Source organism: Paralichthys olivaceus, chromosome 11 (assembly GCF_024713975.1).
Source record: "Paralichthys olivaceus isolate ysfri-2021 chromosome 11, ASM2471397v2, whole genome shotgun sequence".
Lineage (NCBI taxonomy): Eukaryota > Metazoa > Chordata > Actinopteri > Pleuronectiformes > Paralichthyidae > Paralichthys > Paralichthys olivaceus.
This window is the reverse complement of record NC_091103.1, coordinates 21,523,281-21,543,986: the sequence shown is the minus strand read 5'-3', so window position 1 is coordinate 21,543,986 and position 20,706 is coordinate 21,523,281. Positions and strand designations below refer to the sequence as shown.

General features: G+C 40.1%; 1 protein-coding gene across 24 annotated transcripts in view; it reads left to right on the top strand.

The window, feature by feature from the left end:
- The window catches only part of ryr1b (ryanodine receptor 1b (skeletal)), a 64,412-nt gene that overhangs the window by 5,965 nt on the left and 37,741 nt on the right, over window positions 1–20,706 (top strand). For all 24 annotated transcript variants that reach the window (XM_069535055.1, XM_069535035.1, XM_069535057.1 and 21 more), the window contains 25 exons: window positions 9,215–9,337; window positions 9,437–9,538; window positions 12,704–12,778; window positions 12,868–12,946; window positions 13,126–13,238; window positions 13,329–13,428; window positions 13,642–13,738; window positions 13,836–13,910; window positions 13,996–14,152; window positions 14,288–14,452; window positions 14,660–14,781; window positions 14,931–15,117; window positions 15,482–15,617; window positions 15,724–15,819; window positions 16,090–16,208; window positions 16,405–16,538; window positions 16,649–16,890; window positions 16,986–17,178; window positions 18,031–18,247; window positions 18,325–18,429; window positions 19,372–19,475; window positions 19,566–19,649; window positions 19,733–19,892; window positions 20,051–20,198; window positions 20,328–20,533. In XM_069535055.1, the coding sequence (XP_069391156.1) occupies window positions 9,215–9,337; window positions 9,437–9,538; window positions 12,704–12,778; window positions 12,868–12,946; window positions 13,126–13,238; window positions 13,329–13,428; window positions 13,642–13,738; window positions 13,836–13,910; window positions 13,996–14,152; window positions 14,288–14,452; window positions 14,660–14,781; window positions 14,931–15,117; window positions 15,482–15,617; window positions 15,724–15,819; window positions 16,090–16,208; window positions 16,405–16,538; window positions 16,649–16,890; window positions 16,986–17,178; window positions 18,031–18,247; window positions 18,325–18,429; window positions 19,372–19,475; window positions 19,566–19,649; window positions 19,733–19,892; window positions 20,051–20,198; window positions 20,328–20,533 (3,339 nt within the window). The remainder of the gene's footprint in view (window positions 1–9,214; window positions 9,338–9,436; window positions 9,539–12,703; window positions 12,779–12,867; window positions 12,947–13,125; window positions 13,239–13,328; window positions 13,429–13,641; window positions 13,739–13,835; window positions 13,911–13,995; window positions 14,153–14,287; window positions 14,453–14,659; window positions 14,782–14,930; window positions 15,118–15,481; window positions 15,618–15,723; window positions 15,820–16,089; window positions 16,209–16,404; window positions 16,539–16,648; window positions 16,891–16,985; window positions 17,179–18,030; window positions 18,248–18,324; window positions 18,430–19,371; window positions 19,476–19,565; window positions 19,650–19,732; window positions 19,893–20,050; window positions 20,199–20,327; window positions 20,534–20,706) is intronic.

Below are 20,706 nucleotides of genomic sequence, written 5' to 3'. Positions count from 1 at the left end.
AGCATCCTTTGGGAGCCTCGGTGTGTGTGTGTGGACATGGACGTGTGTTTGTGTGAATAGAATTATTAATATATTATTTTTGTCCCAGTCAAATGTGAGATTTGTGGACTAGACTGCATCTTGCGGTTTGTCAGAAATCTGATTGCAGGAAGCTCTGATTTATATATGGAAAGGTCAACTAGATGTCCCAGTTAAAACCAGGCTACATACAACTTTTCCACACTTATATTTCACTGTTAGATGGATTCTATGAAATGCAATGAAAACAGTTATCTTTATTTTTTATCAAATTCTTCTTAACATTTACAAAGTGCTTCACAAAAGGTGAAACAACAATAAATAACCATAAAAAGCAATACAGTAGATGGGCATTTGCAGACAGTTAAAAGCTTTTTAAAAACATTTTCAGTAACAGATGTAACAAGTCTAATCTCAGTTGTTTTTACATCATTCCAGAGTTTGGGGCCTGTACTGTCAAATGAAGGTATCCGTCTGTCACATATCATGCTCCGATAACTACCAGACAACCATGATCAGCTGATCCAATGTTTATTGGCAGACTAAATGTCTTTCAGTTTTCAACAAATCTTGGTTCATTTTTGACCTACAAATAAGTTGTTTGCTAGTTGGATACTGGTTTTTGGATAACCGCTGCAGGATTTAAAGATTTAGCCTGTTTGTTTTTGCCATTTTGCCTTTGTTTGATAGATACAGATGATATAAGCAGAAAAGAGAGAGAGGAGGGTGACAGGCAACAAAGGATCGATTGGGGATGTTGTGGTTTTATAAGATTCCTCATTCGAAACCCCACCATAGACTTTTGCTTTTAAGAGCATAGCTGAAATAGGCAGGTCTGCTTCAGTTATCAAAATGTCATCTCCCTTTATATGACTAACAGAGGGCATGTTTTAGAAATAGGAAATTTGTTATCCAATGCCAGATTTTCAGCCTGTCCTTATTTATTTATCAATAAATTACACTTGGTAATTTTCACACACACACACACACACACACACACACACACACACACACACACATACACACACAGGTTGTGTATTGGTGAGCCACAGTAGCAGCAGACTTTGGTGGGCATGGCCGATGGGCAAGTATTAGGGAGGTGCATGTGAAGCACGGCTTTAGAAGTGCTGAGCCCAGGAGATGAACACATCCACAGCCGGACAACAACAACACACACACACCCACACAGACTAAAACACACACATTTAGACAGCACCTGTTAGTCTGTCTGCCTCAGTCACAGCAGTTTACACAATAAACAGGTGGTCTTGTCTGCACTGTCCAGCACGAGACAGAAACAGAGACACGGAGAAGCTAAGTGACACAACTGTTATGCAAACGTCTGCATGTATATATATGTGTGTGTGTGTGTATGTTTGAATGCCTTCTTGCATGCAGGTGCGCAGCGATTAGCTCTGTCACCTTTCAAGTATCCAGACGTCTTTTCTGCACCTGGGCTCCATGTTTCCCCTCTGCAGTCCAGAGTCGAGTGGACTGCAGACGTTAAAGGAAAAGTGTAAAATAAGTCAAAATAAGTGTCTTTTCACCGTCTCACAAACAACCAGGTCATGTTATACACACTGCACTAATCAGTAAGTACAGTGCTACTTTATAAATTACAGAGGTACAACTTATACAATTTGTGGTAACTTTAGATTTTTGCTCATAATTTCCAAATAATTGATCAGGAGGCTATTGATACCATCTGATCATCTGATCCACATTTATTTGTGTCACTGTCATGTTATCATTGCGTGTGTGACAAGTCTGACCCATTTAATTTATTGGTTGTCTGATGAAAATGGGCCGATATGAGCAATTCATATCAATATCGACGTATATGTTTGAATTAAAGTAAAACAATGTTTACCTAATTTAGTTTTTATATATTTGGTTGTATTTGTGTTCATTCAAAATGAGTGTTATTCATTTTATTTATACAAAAGTTTAGGGTTAAATTGTAAAATATCCAACCTCAATTTATTTTCTTGCTAAGATACATTGGTTGGATAGTTTAGACGACTTGTATTTGGCCTGGTGTAGGCTTGGTGATTTCACTTCTATTTTTTTATTTTCAGTTGGGCGGATGATTCTTCTCTAACAATAAATCTCTCTGTGCCTTATTTTTGGATAATACACCGTTTTATGCAGGTTTGCTTGTCAGGAAAGTACTTTGCTCACTCTTAAGGCAAATAGACTTTTTTTTTCTTTCAGAGGAATGGAGTTTGGCTGGAGGCCAGCTGAAATAATTTATTTATAAGAGCATTTTCCATTGAATCTTTGCTATTTGCCAGACTTCACAGGGCTGAGGCTGTTTAATGTTTGATGTCTGGTAGTTTGAGGCAGTTCAGCTGAGCTGTAATGCAATGAGGCTGCTCTCAGGCTGTCTAAACATCATGTATCAATGAAATTCAACTGTTGCTTGAGTCAAGACTGCCTGGAGGCTTAATGGTGAATGAAAATATGGAAACATTCATGCTATTTTCTCTATTTTCTCTCTTGTCAACCTGTGTTTTAGAAACCTCTGAACTTTAAAAGACTTCTGATTGATTAAGGATATAATATTGTGATTGGTTGAGTTTACTTTTCATCTTTTGCTCTTCAAAAGCTGAAGATATCGGCTAGTTTTCCAGTGCTCACTGGGTTTCTCCCCGGTGAACGAGAGTCTCTGCTGGCTCGCTCTCCAAGTATCTGCTGGTCAGCAGAAGGAGGGAATGTGATAGTGACAGGTGCAGCCACCCAAAATAGGAGAGGAGTGGAGGGGGAAGGCCCGGAGCAGCGTGCTGGAGGTAGTGGACAGAGGGAGAGAAAAGAGGAAGGCGGTGAAATGATAACAGAAAAAATGGACCAGAATCAAAAGGAAGTGGTGTGGAATGAGAGTAAGGATGATAAAGTGACAGCAGCAAAAGCAGTGTATGAAAAGGACAGACCCCTCAATGTTGTCGTTACTATTCCCTTCTGATGACCAGCAACAAGTGAATGCGGCGCAAAAGCTTTTCAGCCCCAAGAAACAAGTAACTTATACATTTATATTGTTTCATTGCAACCTCCAGCATCAGGTTGCTCACAGATCTGATAGACCTGTGGTCGGCCTGCCTCAGAAGAGGGTGTCTCGTGATTAAAAGGCTGAAACACCTAACGCTATAAGGTACACAAATATTAACGTCCGCTGGTGGTCACCCACATCAACTGGTGATAGGCATTAATAAGTGCGGTAGAACATACAGGGATATTCAGTGTTAAGTTTGAAAAGATATAGAGGTAATGATGTCTGATCTACTGAGCAGCCACATGGCTTTCATAGTTCTGCCATACAAGCCAGTAGCCAGTCTGACTAACCTTTAGCCTCAGCGTACCCTCAAGTTGGCCCTGTATCGTTGATTTCAAGGCCAGAACACTTGATGACGCTTAGTTGCACAACTGAGGTTATGTCCCTAACATCTGCTAGTGGTTGGTAACTTAAATTGTGCAGAAGACTTGCAAGCGCCACTGTCTCTGATAGTTGTACATATTTTTTAAAGTTTTCAATGGTTGTTAATGTGTTATTTTAAAGTATATTGAGTAGATTAAATGGACTGTAGGTTTATCAAACTTTGAATGAAAGGCCAGCATGTCTACCTTTAACTGAAGTGCAAACAGGAAAGCAAGTGCAATAAGTGCAACAATAAATTTGGATGTTGTTTAATTTTTTTTTTATTGATTGATACTTTAAATATACAATTTATTAATACAATTAAAACTCAAACAAACAAAGTGTAATTACAATGCTTTCAATATAGATTTTGGATTGTTAGATACTGGAGCCTGACTGATGGGGCTGAAACTGATATTATGGAGTAAAAATTGTATCTATCAAATTCAACCAAATAATGAACCATCAAATATAAAAATAAATGCACTTATATGCATAGTTTATTCTGTAAAATAGAAAAAATCATATCAGCAAACATGGATACTTTTAACCCTCACTGTTTTCACTTTGAGTGTCAAAATTGTGTTCTGTCTCCTGAAATAACATCAGCAATCACCTGCAAAAACCCAGTGATAAATCTGTATCTGTTGACACTGTGGTGAGGAGATGATTTGTCTATTTAAGGGGTGATAAGTAAGTTATGGTGTGCAGGCCTGTGTACTGTATATGTAACTCATAAACTCTGAGTCGGACCTTTATATTTACACTTGATGATTGGTGTCATATCCTCAGGTAACACTGACCCACAACCCTGAAACTGTCGATTGGATGGACATTTTGAAAAGGGTCTATTTTTTAAAATCTTCTTCATTAAACTTGAAGAGAAAAAAGAACACAAAAAATGTTCAGGGAGAAAAGAAGAAGTTTCAGCAAAGATATGACTGAGAGCGAACGATATGATAAGATTTAGTGCCACAGACCCATCCTCCAGACTGCAGAGTGTGACGGTGAATGCTGACCATGCACCTGTACTATCTCTTCTGGTTTTCAAAGGGAAACCCCATCACCGCTCTACCCGTCACCCTATTGAACTGTTCCTCTCCTCCACCCACTAACTGTGCAATGTGCTGTCCCTCACCATTTTTTATGTCTGCAGAAATATAATCAATGCCTGCGGGTGGCCTGCATCAGCAGCACTTTGAAATCTAGAGCTGTACAGAAATAATGGATGTTATTCATTTGATATGTGATTTGATTACTGGGCAGGTTTTCATTGGCACTTTGTCACTTCAGAATTTGAGAGTTCCGCACTAAAAGCTGAAGTAATAAACCAGTGATGAAATGGAAATATTAGAAACTAATGATGTAAAATAATGATATAAACAAATAAACAGTGGTATAATAATCTGTTAACATACAAAGTAAATAACAAGAATGACGCTCAACAGAGCTCATACTTGTACCAAGGCCTAGTCCCCTTTTCATTCACTCATAGAAATTACCTAAATATGTCAGATTGTTGTTTTATTCTCTCCTGAACAAGTGGAGCAAATAACTATGTTTAAAAATGTTGCTGAAGTGTTAAAGTCCATGATATATCAGTTGAGACAGTGTATAAAAATGTCCCATGAAACAGCTTAGCAGATAAACTGATCTTATCTCTCTTACTTGGAGACTATATACAGTAAATGTCCAACGCTCGGTGGTGCCGCTCGTCTCACCGAATTTGAGGAAATAAACATAAACATAAGTGTCACTGTAACATGCTTGTACAGTTGGTTTTTTCCTGGCCGTCTGTATCTCTCACCATTCTCCACCTGTTATCTTGTTTGCTCCCTGCGTCGGACGGGCACCGTGCCTGCTTGTCTGGGGAACCCTGGCTTCCCTCTGTCTGCAAGTGCACCATGAGACGGCCCTGGAGAATATACAAAGGTGTCTGCTTTCAGGCGCTATCTGTGCCTCTTGCTGTAAATCTCCGCTGCGTTACACGCCTCTATTTGCACACACACCAGTGTGTTTGTTTGTGTATCTGTCTGTCGGTTTATGTCCAATTGTCTCTCCCTCTCCCTTTGACCCCAAGCATCCACATTGACAAGATGCTTCAGCCGCCAAGTCCAAACATGGTTTGACTGTAACGCTACACCCGCCAAGTTGATGGGGCATCAAATGATTTTCATCCACACATCTTAGCCGAGGAGTAACCTTATGGTCAAGTTGGTGATACCCAGCACCTCGTGGTTTTCACTCAGAGCTGTCTACCTGTCTTTGCTCCATCAAACACGCTCATGTGAGATTAACAAATTACCAGGCCTGCGTTGTGGTTGGCTCACAATGAAGCATCAGTTCCACATGCTTCAAATCCTCAAAGCTGTCTCTATTAATAAAAGGATGAGTTAAGCCCTGGGGTTTGTGTGGTCTATAAAGTCAGCTTTTCACATGGTTAAATTGGAAGTGATTCACACAGTGTGACTGTTGGAAGGGCACAGCTCTGTAGTTGCTAATTTACTTCCCAGAGAACTATTAAAAGTCTAAGTGCCCCAACATTCAGGGCAGAATTGGCTGCTCCGACCATGTGTCGACAAAGTGCTGGCTGAGACCCATGTGTTTGTCTGCTCCACCGGCCACTTTGGCAGGTTACCAGATGCCATCTCTGCAGAGTTAAAATACCCGATAAAATATCTAACTTTCATGTATATATATAACTTTCAGAATCACTTCAGTCGGGGTTTAAGAAAACTGTGGTTCTTTTGCCCCACAATTCGACAATATCTGTGTATGTCGTCTGCTTCAATACCAAATTCATGGCTTTCCACAAATTATTTGAAAATTGCTTCACAGCTCACCAAAATCTAGATTACTGGATAGGAATTCCTATAATAACAACAATAATGATAATAATTAGATAATAATTAAAGATGCCCTGAAAATTCCTGGTCGGGCATTAGGAAGCAAACAAATCCACAAATCTATGAACCGATCCGATACTTCATCTTTAGTTTCACCCAGATAAAACGGCAAATTTGTTTTCCTGAAATAATTTCTTCTTTGTCGCTCCAAAAGAACAGTTGCGCTGTACTCCAACATACTGTTTTTAGAGCTGTGAAGAAGAAATGATTACCTTTAGTGCAGTGTTTAGCCAGAACAACAGTTTTACAATATTTTGTGCTGGAAGTGCACATAACAGCCATTTAAGCAACTGTTGTTTATTCCAAGATTTATTTATATTTTAAGGGGTCAGACAGCAATGATAGAAACCATCACTTCCATACAGGGTTAGTACAGCTGCTAATATAAGTCATAGAAGTTGTTATTTTTTTTAAATGTACTGGTATCACTAAAAAAATTGATTAAATAATAACTAAGATTTGAGATGTCTCTTTAGAGCCTGAATCCTCTCAGGGACAGTGATGAAGCAAAGTGAGTCTTCCATGTGTGTAGCTGGGGCTGGTACACCGTGATGTGGAAGGCTCTGACTGCCGTATTGCGCTGGGGCATTTATCGTCTATGGCTGTCATCCGATCGCACATCTTGTCTCGTAGCAATGAGTCACTGGGTTACTTCACTCGTCTGCTTTTAGACACCAGCTCGGTCCTCTCTCCTTAATGGGGACTGCAGCACTGTCCTCAAAACAGAGCCCATTTCAACGTTAATGCAGTGATGTGGGGATTTAGATACATTTTAATCTGAAGTCCACCTTGATCAACAAAGATCTGTATCATATTAGTGCATTTAGTTATTGATTAGAAGCTTTGCTATAAAGTGTTGTGAATTGAAGTTATTGTTTTTCTCCAGGGAGCCTTGAGAACTTTAGATTGAGATTTCTATTAAGTGTTGCCTCTGAGATTCACATGTTTTTTTTCAAAGTCATATTTTCCTGGTCTCTGTGGTTTTAGCTGCAGAGTGAGTGGGGTTGCTGGTGTCTGCAGTGGAGGAGAGAGGGCACATTGCTCCACTTTCTGGAGTGTGAAGCAGGCAGCGAGAGGACAGGACAGAGGAGACATTTCTAGGCTGAGGAGAGATAGATGATAGCCCCGCTGAAGGAAGAGAAGAGAGGACACACTTCAACCAAAGAAACATAAGAGGCCTCTGGGTTTAAGGTCACCGATCTGCACAACTTTCCATTTCCCTGCTATGTGCCATAAACATAGACATGGAAACCTCTGCGCTGCCCTCGGGCTGAGTTTAAAGTGTCTGCCTATTATCTTAAACACAAGTTCCGACACAACGGTCCTGCACACCCCCCCCCCCCCCCAGAATCACTGGGGGAAAAATAGCCAGCGGGTCAAGACGGACTAATTCACAAAGAGGGGAAAGTTAGGATCCTGTCCAGAGCTGTGCAGAGGAATATCCGGCAGGTTAAGTGATTGGTTCACTTGGATAATGACGGAGAAGAAGGAACAGCTGAGAATGTAGAGTGTCAGGTGTGGGTTTCACAGGGGAGGGGGGTGTTTATTGCTGTATTTACACTGGTCTCTGGAGGGTCGGGCATTGATGAGGACTAACAAATTACTGTCTGTTAGCATTCTGCTGCTGAAATGGACTTGTTATGTATCTATTGTGACTCCTTTTCCACTCTCCATTTAAAAGACTATTTGTGGTATTGACAGTTTTTGCTTCTTCGTAGATTGTTTTAAATCTCAGTGAGTTTGAATTCATCCTGTTTGGTCTAACCCTTACCTCCACCAAGTACGTTATGTTTCACCCCGTTCTGCTTGTTTGGTTACACAATAACTGCCACACTTGGAGGTATCATGCTGCAGGGAATAACCCGTTCAGTTTTGGTGTGAATCTGGATCAGACTGGAGATCCAGGAATTGTGTTTCCCTTTCTTTAACATTGTGAGAGAACATTTTTCACAGTTTTTCCAGGGAATAATTCATGGACCTAGATGCATACAAAAATCTTATAAACATATGTAGGGGACAGCTATCTATGAGAGTGTGACCTTTGGTGCAGTTTGATTGAGTTTAAGGGGACTGATGGGACTGCACTTTACTGAGTGACATTCTAGTTTGTATTACTTAATGATTCCGTTTTTACATTTGATTTATTGTTAGGTGTCTATATGTATTATTCAGATTATTCCATTGCTTAACTTTTAAGTGTTGTCATGTTTACATATGATGGATGTATGGTGTCGTTGGATGCTTAGTAAGGCACCATCATTATTATTATTTCATAATACTTTGCAGGCAGCTATTGGTTTTCATTCATTTAGTCATAAACAATAGTTAGAAGGCTCTGTCTTAATTTTTTCTCAATAATATTATGTGGCAGTTAAGTTTAATTTATAATTGGTTTGAAATGTTGTCATTGTTTTATGTCACATGTGTTGTAAATTAATGCATATTTAATGTTGAATGGAATAGAATATTTAAAACAAATTTGCTAAAAAATACTGTCAGCAGCGATGCAAATAGATATATAACATACAAAATCATAGCTATTTGTCTTAACGTGTGATCATGTGTTTGCACGTAAACACATTGAAGTTGTGTTTTATACTAAAAAATGGGCTGTGGGGAGGTTTTCTTGCTCTCACAAACGATGTCAGTTTTGTACATAACAAATGTCAAGTCAAGCCAGTTTTATTTGGTGCTTTAAAAATGTTTTTGCTACAACATGAAAAAGCAGAAATAACAAGGTCAACCTGCAGAAAAAACATGATCTGAGAGAAGCAATTGTGTGGTTTGAAGCCTAAACTGGTCGTGTGAGCCTCAAATAATGTGTAAGCAAAAGTCTGAATAAATAGTTGTTAAGTCTGTGTTTTTGTGTTGGGTGCAGGATGACCAGGTTGTTCTGCAGTGCACTGCCTCCGTCCTGAAGGAGCAGCAGATTAAACTATGTCTGTCCTGCGAGGGCTTCGGGAACCGTCTCTGCTTCCTGGAAACCACATCCAATGCTCAGGTAGAAAGCTGGTCCCCTTCCTCCCTTCTTTTTGCTTTGCACGTAATCTTATTTTGAGTTACCTTATTTAACCTCTGCGTGCTGTGTAAATGTTTGCAGAAAGTGCCCCCGGACCTGGCCATATGTACCTTCATTCTGGAGCAGTCCCTGTCGGTGCGGGCTCTGCAGGAGATGCTGGCCAACACGGTGGAGATGACTGAGGTAGGAGTCAAACAGAAAAGAATGAGTGATAGCTGGAGGAATCAATGCAAAGGTGATGGAGGCTTAAGTTAGAGGTTACTTAAGTCACTTTAGAGGATGATGTCTTATAGATAGATAGATAGATAGATAGATTACTTTGTTCATCCCCAAAGGAAAATTAGGTCGTCATAGCAGTCTGGTATTTGGATACAATAAAAATACAATAGAATAAGATACTGAGGAAAAATAAATAAAATTAAAAACACAGAATTGGACAAGGACACTTAAAAAACACAAGATAAATAGGTAGATAAGGTGCACTGGCAAGATGATGGTAATAGTACTGATGATATGATGGTAATGTTATTGTTACTAAACAGTATATAATAATAGTACAGTATATGTAGTATATAATATAATACATAATAATAATAATATATCATAATAATATATAGATTATAATATAGACAATACCAGTATAATAACAGTATATAATAAAAATAACAGTATATAGTAATAATGGCAGCAACAGTATATTATAATAATAATAATTATTATTATGAATATTAAATGATAGAAACATTAAATTTGGTAAAGAGATGCCGCCCCCATCTTTTCTGACTGATCAAAAATGTATGTGTTCCTTGTACAATGTTTTCTTCTGCTCTGATCTGCTGCCCCAGTCACCAATGGATCAATTCTAGTTGGGATTGCTGATGTTTGGAATCTGATTATATTGAGGCATACAATTTAGTTTTTTTTTAGTATCTGTTTTTGAAAGTAATTATGTAAGTTTCAATTTGTTCTTCAATTTATTCTTTTTGTCCTCTCCTCAGTTTGAAGTTGGCAGCTTTGCATTCTTTTGGAACAAACCCCTCTATTTAACTTGCTGTTCAATGCGATATAACTTTTGTCTGTTTTGGTGTTAAGTTAAGATAAATTGTTTTAGAGTCTCTTTTCCCCTCAAGCTTATTTCCTAAAAGCTGTTTTTGTTTGTTTACTCCCACTATTCAGCTCATATGTAACATATTCCAATCCTTCATTATTATATCCATTATAAAATTGATATCTTTATTCAGAAATATTCTTCATCTTTTAAAAGAGCAGAAAAATGCATTACATTTAAATGTATTTATCATATATGAACAAATGCTAATATCAACTACATGGAAGTAGCTTTTCTTTTTACACACGTTCTAAAGTAAATAGAGAATTGGGACATCTGAATATCTTCTTTGAACTGTTTAATTACTAACTACAAATTATTTTGGCTATGGACTTAATATTGCAGGTTTATAATTCATAAAAACATCAAGCTACAATTTGGCTCGGTATATGGATTTGTGACATCATCAGTATATTATATCGATATGGTCCCAACAGATTTGCTTTTATTTCAATACGACTTTTTACTTTCTATTTGACGACCCCCTCCCCTTTCCTTCTTGCTTGCTTCCAAGCAGACAGTCGATTTGGACAAATGGGTATGTCTGTTCCAACGTCTTTCTGTCCTGTAACTCGTGTCCCGACCAACCTGGCAACTGTCCTCGTTCCTGTCCTGTTGCCCTCTGGATGTCCTATTCAGTGAAATAGTTCTGTGTCGTTCTCATGTTCAGATTCATATCTGTGTAGCCCTTCCCCCGAGGTGGCGTTTACTCTCTACGTCTCCTAAAACGTTATTATAAAGTTAATGAAACTGAATTAAAACATTTGAATAGTTGAGATGAAGCCATTATTTTAGTGATGACAATTTTATAAACTTATGTACTTTTTTCTACATCTGTATCTTTTATGATTGAATAACCCTACAAAATCAGACCTAACTCAGGTGTCAATGCATTTACATTCCATGCAGAGATATCACCAGCACATGTGCCTTCATGCCCTCATCATAAATATTTTACACTGCCTTGCTTTATGTTGTTCCTTTTGTTTCAGCTCATTTGTGAAGTTGTTATGTTCGTCTAAGTTACTTATAACCTATGTCCCACTCGGATTTTCCAATTTTTGGTTTCTTGAAATGCACTTCTTGAAAAACATGGTTTCTGTCCAGTTAGCTTTGTTATCTACCAGTGACATTTAAGTGCCTTGTTGTTAAAACCAATATAAAATCACAAGTTATATTTGTATAACAATTGAACAGCAGCTTCCATTGTCATAGGTTTGACTCTCACTGATTTAGTGATGGCAGAAAATCCCAAGAGCATCAGAAAGTCTCTGTAGTTGCAACTTTTTATCAGTCACATTATTGTCGGTAGTTGGCGATTCCAGGAGTTTGAAGATATGGATGAGCCAGATCTTTTTTAATGGGGAGCAGGAGGATTAGAATAGCATGGCATGCAGCGCAGTGCAGCCCCCCCCCCCCCCCCCCCCCCCCCCCCCTCTGTTAGGTGGATAGGGAAACTGGAGACCCCCAGAGCTCTGGACAGGCTGTGTCCCCTCTTAAAACACACACACACACACACACACACACTTATTTTTGTAGTGGAGACTTTAATTTGGGAAACATTAACCCTTAAAACCAAGTCTTAACCCTCAAACAACCATTTAAACTTCTATCTATCAAACCCTGTTGCATATGTTGTAAAACAAACACACACCCACACACACACACAGATTCCATCACCACCTGTCCTAACAGAGCCTGGTGCTAATGTGGACCAGGGCTAATGGTATAGTGCCACCACTTGACATACCTGCCCCTGACTCATCCCAGTGGATTATGGGTACTTAACTTGACACAACAGCTGAGCGTTATCTTCCAGATGGCTGAACTAAATGGCGGTTTTAGCTGATCTGTCCACAACTGCCACAATAATTGTGTTTTTCTTGTTGCTTCCTTGCTGGATGTTGAGAAAAGGTAGGATGATTTTATTTGTTTGACTTTCTATGACTTTGTGAACATGGGGTTACTGGATTACAATCTTTTGTTACGTGTCAAACGTTGCAAATATCTCATCCCAGCTTTGTTGATGTTAATGTGTTTCTTCCTGTTTTATTCTTCTGTTTGTGTTTCTTATGTTGTGTATTATGTTTTGGGGGGAAAACGTTAGACCTCAGTGTTGTTTTTGATTTGATCATAATTAAAATGATCAACATTTAGTTGATGTGATCCAGTTGAGCTCTATCTTTGAAGTGAGTGTCTGACTCATCTGTTAAACACTTTTCTATCTTCTCCCTCTCCAGTCGTCCCAAGGTGGAGGTCATCGTACTTTACTGTACGGTCATGCCATCCTTCTGAGACACCACCACTCAGGCATGGTAAGACTGTCTATCACCAGTTTGTTTACCGTACTTAAAAGATACAATTCCATGTTCTGGTCATGTCGTGAGTGTAAATTTCTCTCCAGTACCTGAGCTGTTTGACGACATCTCGCTCCCTCACGGACAAGCTGGCCTTCGACGTGGGCTTACAAGAAGATTCCACAGGTAAAGACAAACTGAGAGATACTTTTTCAAAAGATATTATCGACACACAGATTCCATGGTTGTGGTGGGTGTTGACAGTCTCAGTGGATGTGAACTATAATCCGTTTTTTTATTTTATTTATCATTTGCAAGTGTAAATGTCCATTGGGAAATGCAGGTGGTTCTTGTTGTTCTTGCAGGCGAAGCATGTTGGTGGACCATTCATCCAGCGTCCAAGCAAAGGTCAGAAGGTGAAAAGGTCAGGGTGGGTGATGACCTCATCCTTGTCAGCGTGTCCTCTGAGAGATACCTGGTAAGACTCCTCATGTCTTAACGATTTAGACGCGATATAAACACTGTCAGATTGAAAATGGTCCCAATTTTTTCTCTGCCCTGTTCTCAGCACCTGTCGTATGCCAGTGGAGATCTGATGGTGGACGCTTCGTTCATGCAGACCCTGTGGAACATGAATCCAATCAGTTCAGGATGTGAACTCGCTGAAGGTACAAACCTGTTTTATGTGTTTTTCTCTGCAGTGTGGTGTAATTCTGGAAACACACACACACACACGTGCAGGCACATACAAATAAACAAAGATAATCTACACATTTTATAGTTGTATTCTGAAATATCAACTCTGAACATATAAAATACAGAAAAATATATTAAGTCAGTGAGTATACACTATACACTTGCTGCGTTGTGTTTATTTGTAGGTTTTCTGACGGGAGGTCACGTTTTAAGGCTCTTTCATGGACACATGGACGAGTGTCTGGCCATCTCTACCCCAGAGGAAGGAGAGGAGAAGCGCAGGTAAAACGTAGACAATATCAAGATATGCATGAAGAAGAAATAAAATATTGTGTTAATCTTTTATCATATCACGTGTGTCTTCTCGCCTCTACTTCAGGATGGCTCACTATGAAGGCGGTGCTGTGTGCAGTCAGGCTCGATCCCTGTGGAGGTTGGAGCCTCTAAGAATCAGGTGATTGAATTTACCATCATAATCATCATTATAATTATGTCGTAGTTCTTTTAATTGTATGTTTCTATCTTCTTTCTGCCTGTAGCTGGAGCGGTAGCCACATGAAATGGGGGCAGTCTTTCCGTATTCGCCACATCACCACAGGCCGGTACCTGTGTCTGGATGAAGAGAAGGGCCTGTTGGTGGTCGACCCAGAGAGAGCCGACACCAATCTCTCCGCTTTCTGCTTCCGTGCCACGAAGGTCAGAATGAACAAATTAACTTTCTCTGGACTCGCTTCATTTGATCCTGTCTGTTTTTTCTTTGTCATTTCTTCTCTCATTAAACCCTTTATGATTTTCTCCTACCTCTTCTTTCCTTCTGGTTCCCGTGAGCAGGAGAAGGTGGAGGTGGCTCAGAAGCGTGATGTTGAGGGGATGGGTATTCCAGAGATCAAGTATGGAGAGTCCATGTGCTTCGTCCAGCATGTGTCCACAGGCTTGTGGCTCACATACGCAGCTCTAGATGCAAAGGCTGCTCGTCTGGGAATGATGAAAAGAAAGGTATCAAAAACAGGATAGATTCTGTCGTAACGTGGCAGTAAGTGACAGTTTAGTCACTTCCAGACTCTTAAAGATTCTTTGACCTTGTTTTTGCACTTACTTATGGAGGATAGATAAACACAGTCACCAGACACTGGACATGTAGGAGAAGGACAGAGAGAACTGGGGATATCATCTGTAACATAATTATTTTGTCTGTGTCTTCAGGTCATTCTGCACCAGGAGGGTCATATGGACGATGCCCTAACTGTGTCCCGCTCACAGACTGAGGAGTCTCAGGCTGCTCGAATGATTTACAGCACCATAGGTCTCTTCAGGCAGTTCATCAAGTAAGTATGTTTTCAAATTTGTAGAAATGAGAAGAAATACCTCTCCTCGACAGGGCATTTATGAAAAAAAATGTCTTTAATAGTCCTGGCATGAGCCAAAAATTGTCCGTCATATTCAATATGATCATATTTCGCTCTTGGTCTTGCAGGGGATTGGACTCTCTGAGTGGGAAGAGTAAATCTCTAGGGGCTGTGTCGCTGCCTCTGGAGGGCGTCATCCTCTCTCTTCAGGATCTAATCTTTTACTTTCGTCCACCCGAGGAGGAACTCGAGCACGAGGAGAAACAGACCAAGCTCCGCTCCCTCCGAAATCGTCAGAACCTCTTTCAAGAAGAGGTGATCTTCCTACTGCCCAGACATCCTCACACATCATCAGACTTTCAATGAATATTGATGTGTTCCTTGAACTAAGCGATATCCACTATGCATAGGGGAATTTGAACTTTTCACACTGGACACAAACTAAACCAAACCTTGTCCTGTAACAAACTTTAATCAAATTCCAAAGCTAAAAGGTGCTTCTATCAACATGTTCTTGTCCTCACAACACGATTACTTCAAGTATGTTCAAGTTTTATTAGTATAAGCTTGTGGACAAATTGACATAAAGCCAAGTTTCATCACAGGTACATGACTAACCTCAACTCTTAACATGAGAGAAATAATAACTTTCACCCTGTGTCTCTGTTTTCATTCTCAGGGAATGATCACCATCGTGCTGGAGTGCATCGACCGCCTGAATGTGTACAACACCGCTGCTCACTTCTCTGAATTTGCCGGGGAGGAAGCTGCGGAATCCTGGAAGGACATTGTCAACCTCCTTTATGAGCTTCTTGGTAGAATAGTCACTATAAACTCTCACAATGCAATAAAAACAATTAAAATACCATCTTTACTGAATAAATAACTTTATTTCACTCTTATTTTGTCTCCGCTGAACAGCTTCATTAATCAGGGGAAACCGCTCTAATTGCGCATTGTTCTGTGACAACCTGGACTGGCTGGTCAGCAAACTGGACCGTCTGGAGGCCTCCTCTGGTATCAGATGTTTCTGTCTCATTCACTGCTGCATCCTCGAGCTACAAATTACAGCTGTTTACTTACAATTGATCAATTATATATAGATATTAGATAAAGCTTACAATTAAAAAAGTGAGCAGTTAGGCACAAATCTGGTGCTTGACAATAAGTTTATGGAGGAACCAAATTCTTATTGATGATCTGTCTTAAGTTACTCACGTTATTACATTTTCCACTACATAACTTTTTATGTGAATGCCAACAATTTGTCACAATCCTCATCTCTAGGTATTCTGGAGGTGCTGTACTGTGTGCTAATTGAAAGCCCTGAGGTTCTGAACATCATCCAGGAGAACCACATCAAATCTATCATCTCTCTCCTGGACAAGCATGGAAGGAACCACAAGGTTTGTCTCCCCTCATTGGCAGGAAAAGGGTGGGAAGTAACATCAACTGGCAGTAAATCAATTCCCTCTATTTGGCGTGTTTTCTAATTTCCATTAGCGGTTGTAGCCCCTGCATGAAAGTGTGAATTGTCGGCTCTGCTCTTACCACATGTAAACATAAAGATGACAGTAGTGTCTGTCTCTGTCTTGTCTTTAGGTCCTGGATGTCTTGCGCTCTCTTTGTGTGTGTAACGGTGTCGCTGTGAGGTCCAACCAGAACCTCATCACTGAAAACCTGCTTCCGGGTCGTGAGCTCTTGCTGCAGACCAACATTGTGAACTATGTCACCAGGTAATTAAGCTGCAAACCAGAGGCTACCATTTGCCTTTTTTCGAAGTCATCAATCCCTCTGTCAATTGGTTGTTGTCTATTCAGTACATTTTGATCTTTTCTGTCCTTAGTGTGAGGCCCAACATCTTCCTGGGTACATGTGAGGGATCCACGCAGTTTAAGAAGTGGTACTTTGAGATGATGGTGGACTACGTGGAACCCTTTGTAACGGCAGAGGCCACACACCTGCGTGTGGGCTGGGCTATGACGGAGGGCTACAGCCCATACCCTGGAGGAGGAGAGGGCTGGGGAGGTAATGGTGTGGGAGACGATCTCTACTCTTATGGCTTTGATGGACTGCATCTGTGGTCGGGTAAGATGATTCCCCCTGACGGATTTACTGTATTATGACCCATGATGCTCGACAGCTTGTTATATGGCCTCCTCTCTCTCTGCTCTGCTGTGCAGGAACCGTTGCTCGTCAGGTGGCTTCACCCGCTGCACACACCCTTGCTGCCGATGATGTCGTCAGCTGCTGTCTGGACCTGAGTGTACCCAGCATTTCTTTCCGTATCAATGGCCACCCAGTTCAGGGCATGTTTGAAAACTTCAACGTGGACAGCCTCTTCTTCCCTGTAATCAGCTTCTCTGCTGGAGTCAAGTAAGAGTAAAAATATAGTGGGTTCCTGTATTCCATTTCTTTGATTTTCCAGTTTTATTGATTTGCATGTTGATTTCTTTCAGTGGAACAATTCATTCATTCATTAATGCCATATGATGATTTAGGGACAGAGGCTGTTTTACCAGTTTCCTATGAGGCTGTTTAAAATCATGCAATTTAATTCTAATTTGCACCCTACAAATGCAAGATTATACCTATAGAATGCCCAAATAAAAAAATTTAAAAATTGACGAAGGAAAATATTTTTTTAACTGCGTTTGTTTGTCAGAAGGTTTATGAAAAAAAACTACTCCAGGGAAGAACCCATTCCATTCAGATCCAGGTCAGGGGGCAGATCTAGGAAATATTGGCATGATATTTTAAAACTTTTGTTGACTTCGTAGGGGATAATTCACAGATATTGATGAATAAGATATTTAGGGGACTGTTATCTGAGTTTGTGCAATTTGGTTCAGATCCAATCGAAATCCTTATCGAGTGAATTTAAATATGGTTTTATCAGGTGACTGTTTGGCCTTGATGCAGGTTTGTGCTCAGTGTCATTCTACTTCTATAAATGCATTTAAAAGCTTTAATTTATCTCCCTAGTAATCCCTCTAACAGCGTTTGAGACTTTCCAGCTGTCGTGTGTAATGATCCCTGACAGTGCTGAGTTGGGGCTTATGGTAAATTTACAAATGAGAGCAGGGGGGGAAACTCAGACTCGCTCCACTTTTTTCTTCAGTATGAGTCTTAAAGGCTAAGACACTGTTGACATAAAGTGCTTTAGTGGATTATAAAGACCTCTCAAATAGATAAAGAAGACGACTGACTCTGGTTCTGTCACTGCAGGGCTCGGTTCCTCCTTGGCGGTCGTCATGGAGACTTCAAGTTCATGCCCCCACCTGGCTACGCTCCGTGCTATGAGGCTCTGCTGCCTAGAGAGAGGATGCGCATCGAACCCATCAAGGAGTACAAGCACGACTTCAATGGCATTCGCAACCTGCTGGGTCCCACCCTGTCGCTAACCCACACCTCCTTCACTCCCTGCCCTGTGGACACTGTTCAGGTAAAAAGTCATAAAGCCTTAACTCAGACTTCGGATGTGTTTATGTGTGTTTGCTGACTTTCCCTTGCTGTGTGCAGATTGTGTTGCCACCTCACTTGGAGCGTATCAGAGAAAAACTGGCAGAGAATATTCACGAGCTCTGGGCTGTGACTCGTATTGAGCAGGGCTGGACGTATGGGAATGTGAGTATAGAGTCAGCACTGCATTACAAAACAAACAACCTCACATTAAGATGATTTGGAGCTCTTAAGTAAAATCAAAATGTATTCATTTTGTAATAAAATAAGGGTGTTTTCATTGTTCAATATAGGGGTCCAGTATATAACTTAGTGTTATCATTATCTGAAAAGGGGACTTGTTTATTTACTATTCTTTAAATTCCACCATAATTGTAAGTCCTCACTGATTAATGTCTTCAGTTATAAAGAACAGTATAAAGACTTGGACTGTCATTCCATTCAAATCTGTAGAATGTGTCACAGAGACGTGACAACATAAATTGAAGGGCAGTTTTTTTCCTTCTTGCTCTCTCCCTCTCTTTTCATGCACAAAGTTAAGTGAGCACACTCAAAAGCAGCAGAAGATCAGCAATGGAGACCAAGCCCAAGGGGCAGAGCCAACACATTTATATAATGATATAAATACAATATATTGAATAGCAAACAGTCCTAATGAGGATACTTATACCCATTTCAAATATCTTTTGTAAAAATGCAGGACTTTAGCAGAGACTTGAAATAAATCTTGGTGACAACAATGTCTATATAGAGAGTTTTTTATTTGGTATTTAAATTGTATTAGTGTAGGTGTCACATAGAATGCACATTTATTAACAACACACACATGCACAACAACACAACAAAACGAGAGCCCTGAGAGACAGAGATATTTAAAAGTCTATTTTTATAAATTGCATTCCTCATTTACAAACTCAGGGTGCATAATCGGAAAATATGGTCATACCAATGTATATTCCCAGCTTTATGAAGATTGTCCATCTAGGCTATCTAGTCTGACAGCATGTATTGAACATAAGGTTAGTGTCTATTGAAGAGAACAAAGCATCAGTTAATTGGTGAGACTTTTATACAAGTTTATTAATCTGCTGTCAACTTCCTCCACAGTTCAGGGATGACAATAAGAAACTCCATCCTTGTCTGGTGGACTTCCAGAGTCTTCCTGAACCAGAGAGGAACTACAACCTGCAGATGTCTGGAGAGACTCTAAAGTGAGTTGGTACAGAGGTTCTTTAGAGAAGATCTGTGGCTCAGAGGAGGAATTTTGGTGGTGATTCCTGTTTCCTTCATATCTCATATAGGACTCTCCTGGCGCTGGGTTGTCACGTTGGTATGGGTGATGAGAAAGCAGAGGAGAATCTTAAGAAGATCAAGCTGCCCAAGACGTATGATTATATTCTTTCACTGTATGAACTTTTTGCTCTATCTTTTATGTCCATCTAATTATGGTCTTTGGTCTTTTCTCCAGCTATGTGATGACCAATGGATACAAGCCTGCCCCCCTTGACCTCAACCATGTCAAACTGACACCAAATCAGAACCAGCTTGTGGAAAAACTGGCAGAAAATGGACATAATGTTTGGGCAAGGGATCGGGTACGACAGGGTTGGACCTACAGTATTGTGCAGGTAACCATTTATATTGTTTTGATGGGTAAACATCTGGTGTTGAATTCAGATGTGTAATCCAACCGAGGCTAAACAATGCGGCCATTCCATTGTTTAATCGACGATTTCTTCCAAATAGTTCCACCCTTAGAGTATTTCTTTCTTAATTTTGTCATCAGGACATCTTGAATAAGCGAAACCCTCGTCTGGTACCTTACAACCTGCTGGACGAGAGAACTAAGAAAACCAACCGAGACAGTGTTAACAATGCTGTCCGCACCCTCATTGGCTATGGCTACAACATTGAACCTCCAGATCAGGAGAGCAGTAAGTCAGCTGACTTCATGCTAACATGTGTTGAATATTGAATATCATGTAATTTCAAAATTCTCCAAAACAAATTTGCCATCTTCAACGCTCTTATTCTTCTGGCACTTTCCCCCTCTTTCCCTGCAGCTGGCCATGGCCTAGAGAACACCCGTGGGGACAAGGTACGAATCTTCAGGGCAGAGAGGTCGTACGCTATCACCCAGGGGAAGTGGTACTTTGAGTTTGAGGCATTGACCACAGGGGAGATGAGAGTGGGATGGTCACGTCCAAATGTCCGCTCTGACACTGAACTTGGAGCAGATGAACTGTCCTACGTCTTTAATGGCAATAAGGTGAGTCCCCATCTTTAAGGTTCATCATTAATCAATGTCAATTTAGATAGTTGTGTAGATTTCTTTCCAAATAACTTTTAAATCTAATAAATCAGCTTTGTAGTCAGAAAAGATATATAGCCCAACATTCATGACTCTGATTTTATTCTTTGAACAGAAATTTGAAGTTTTAT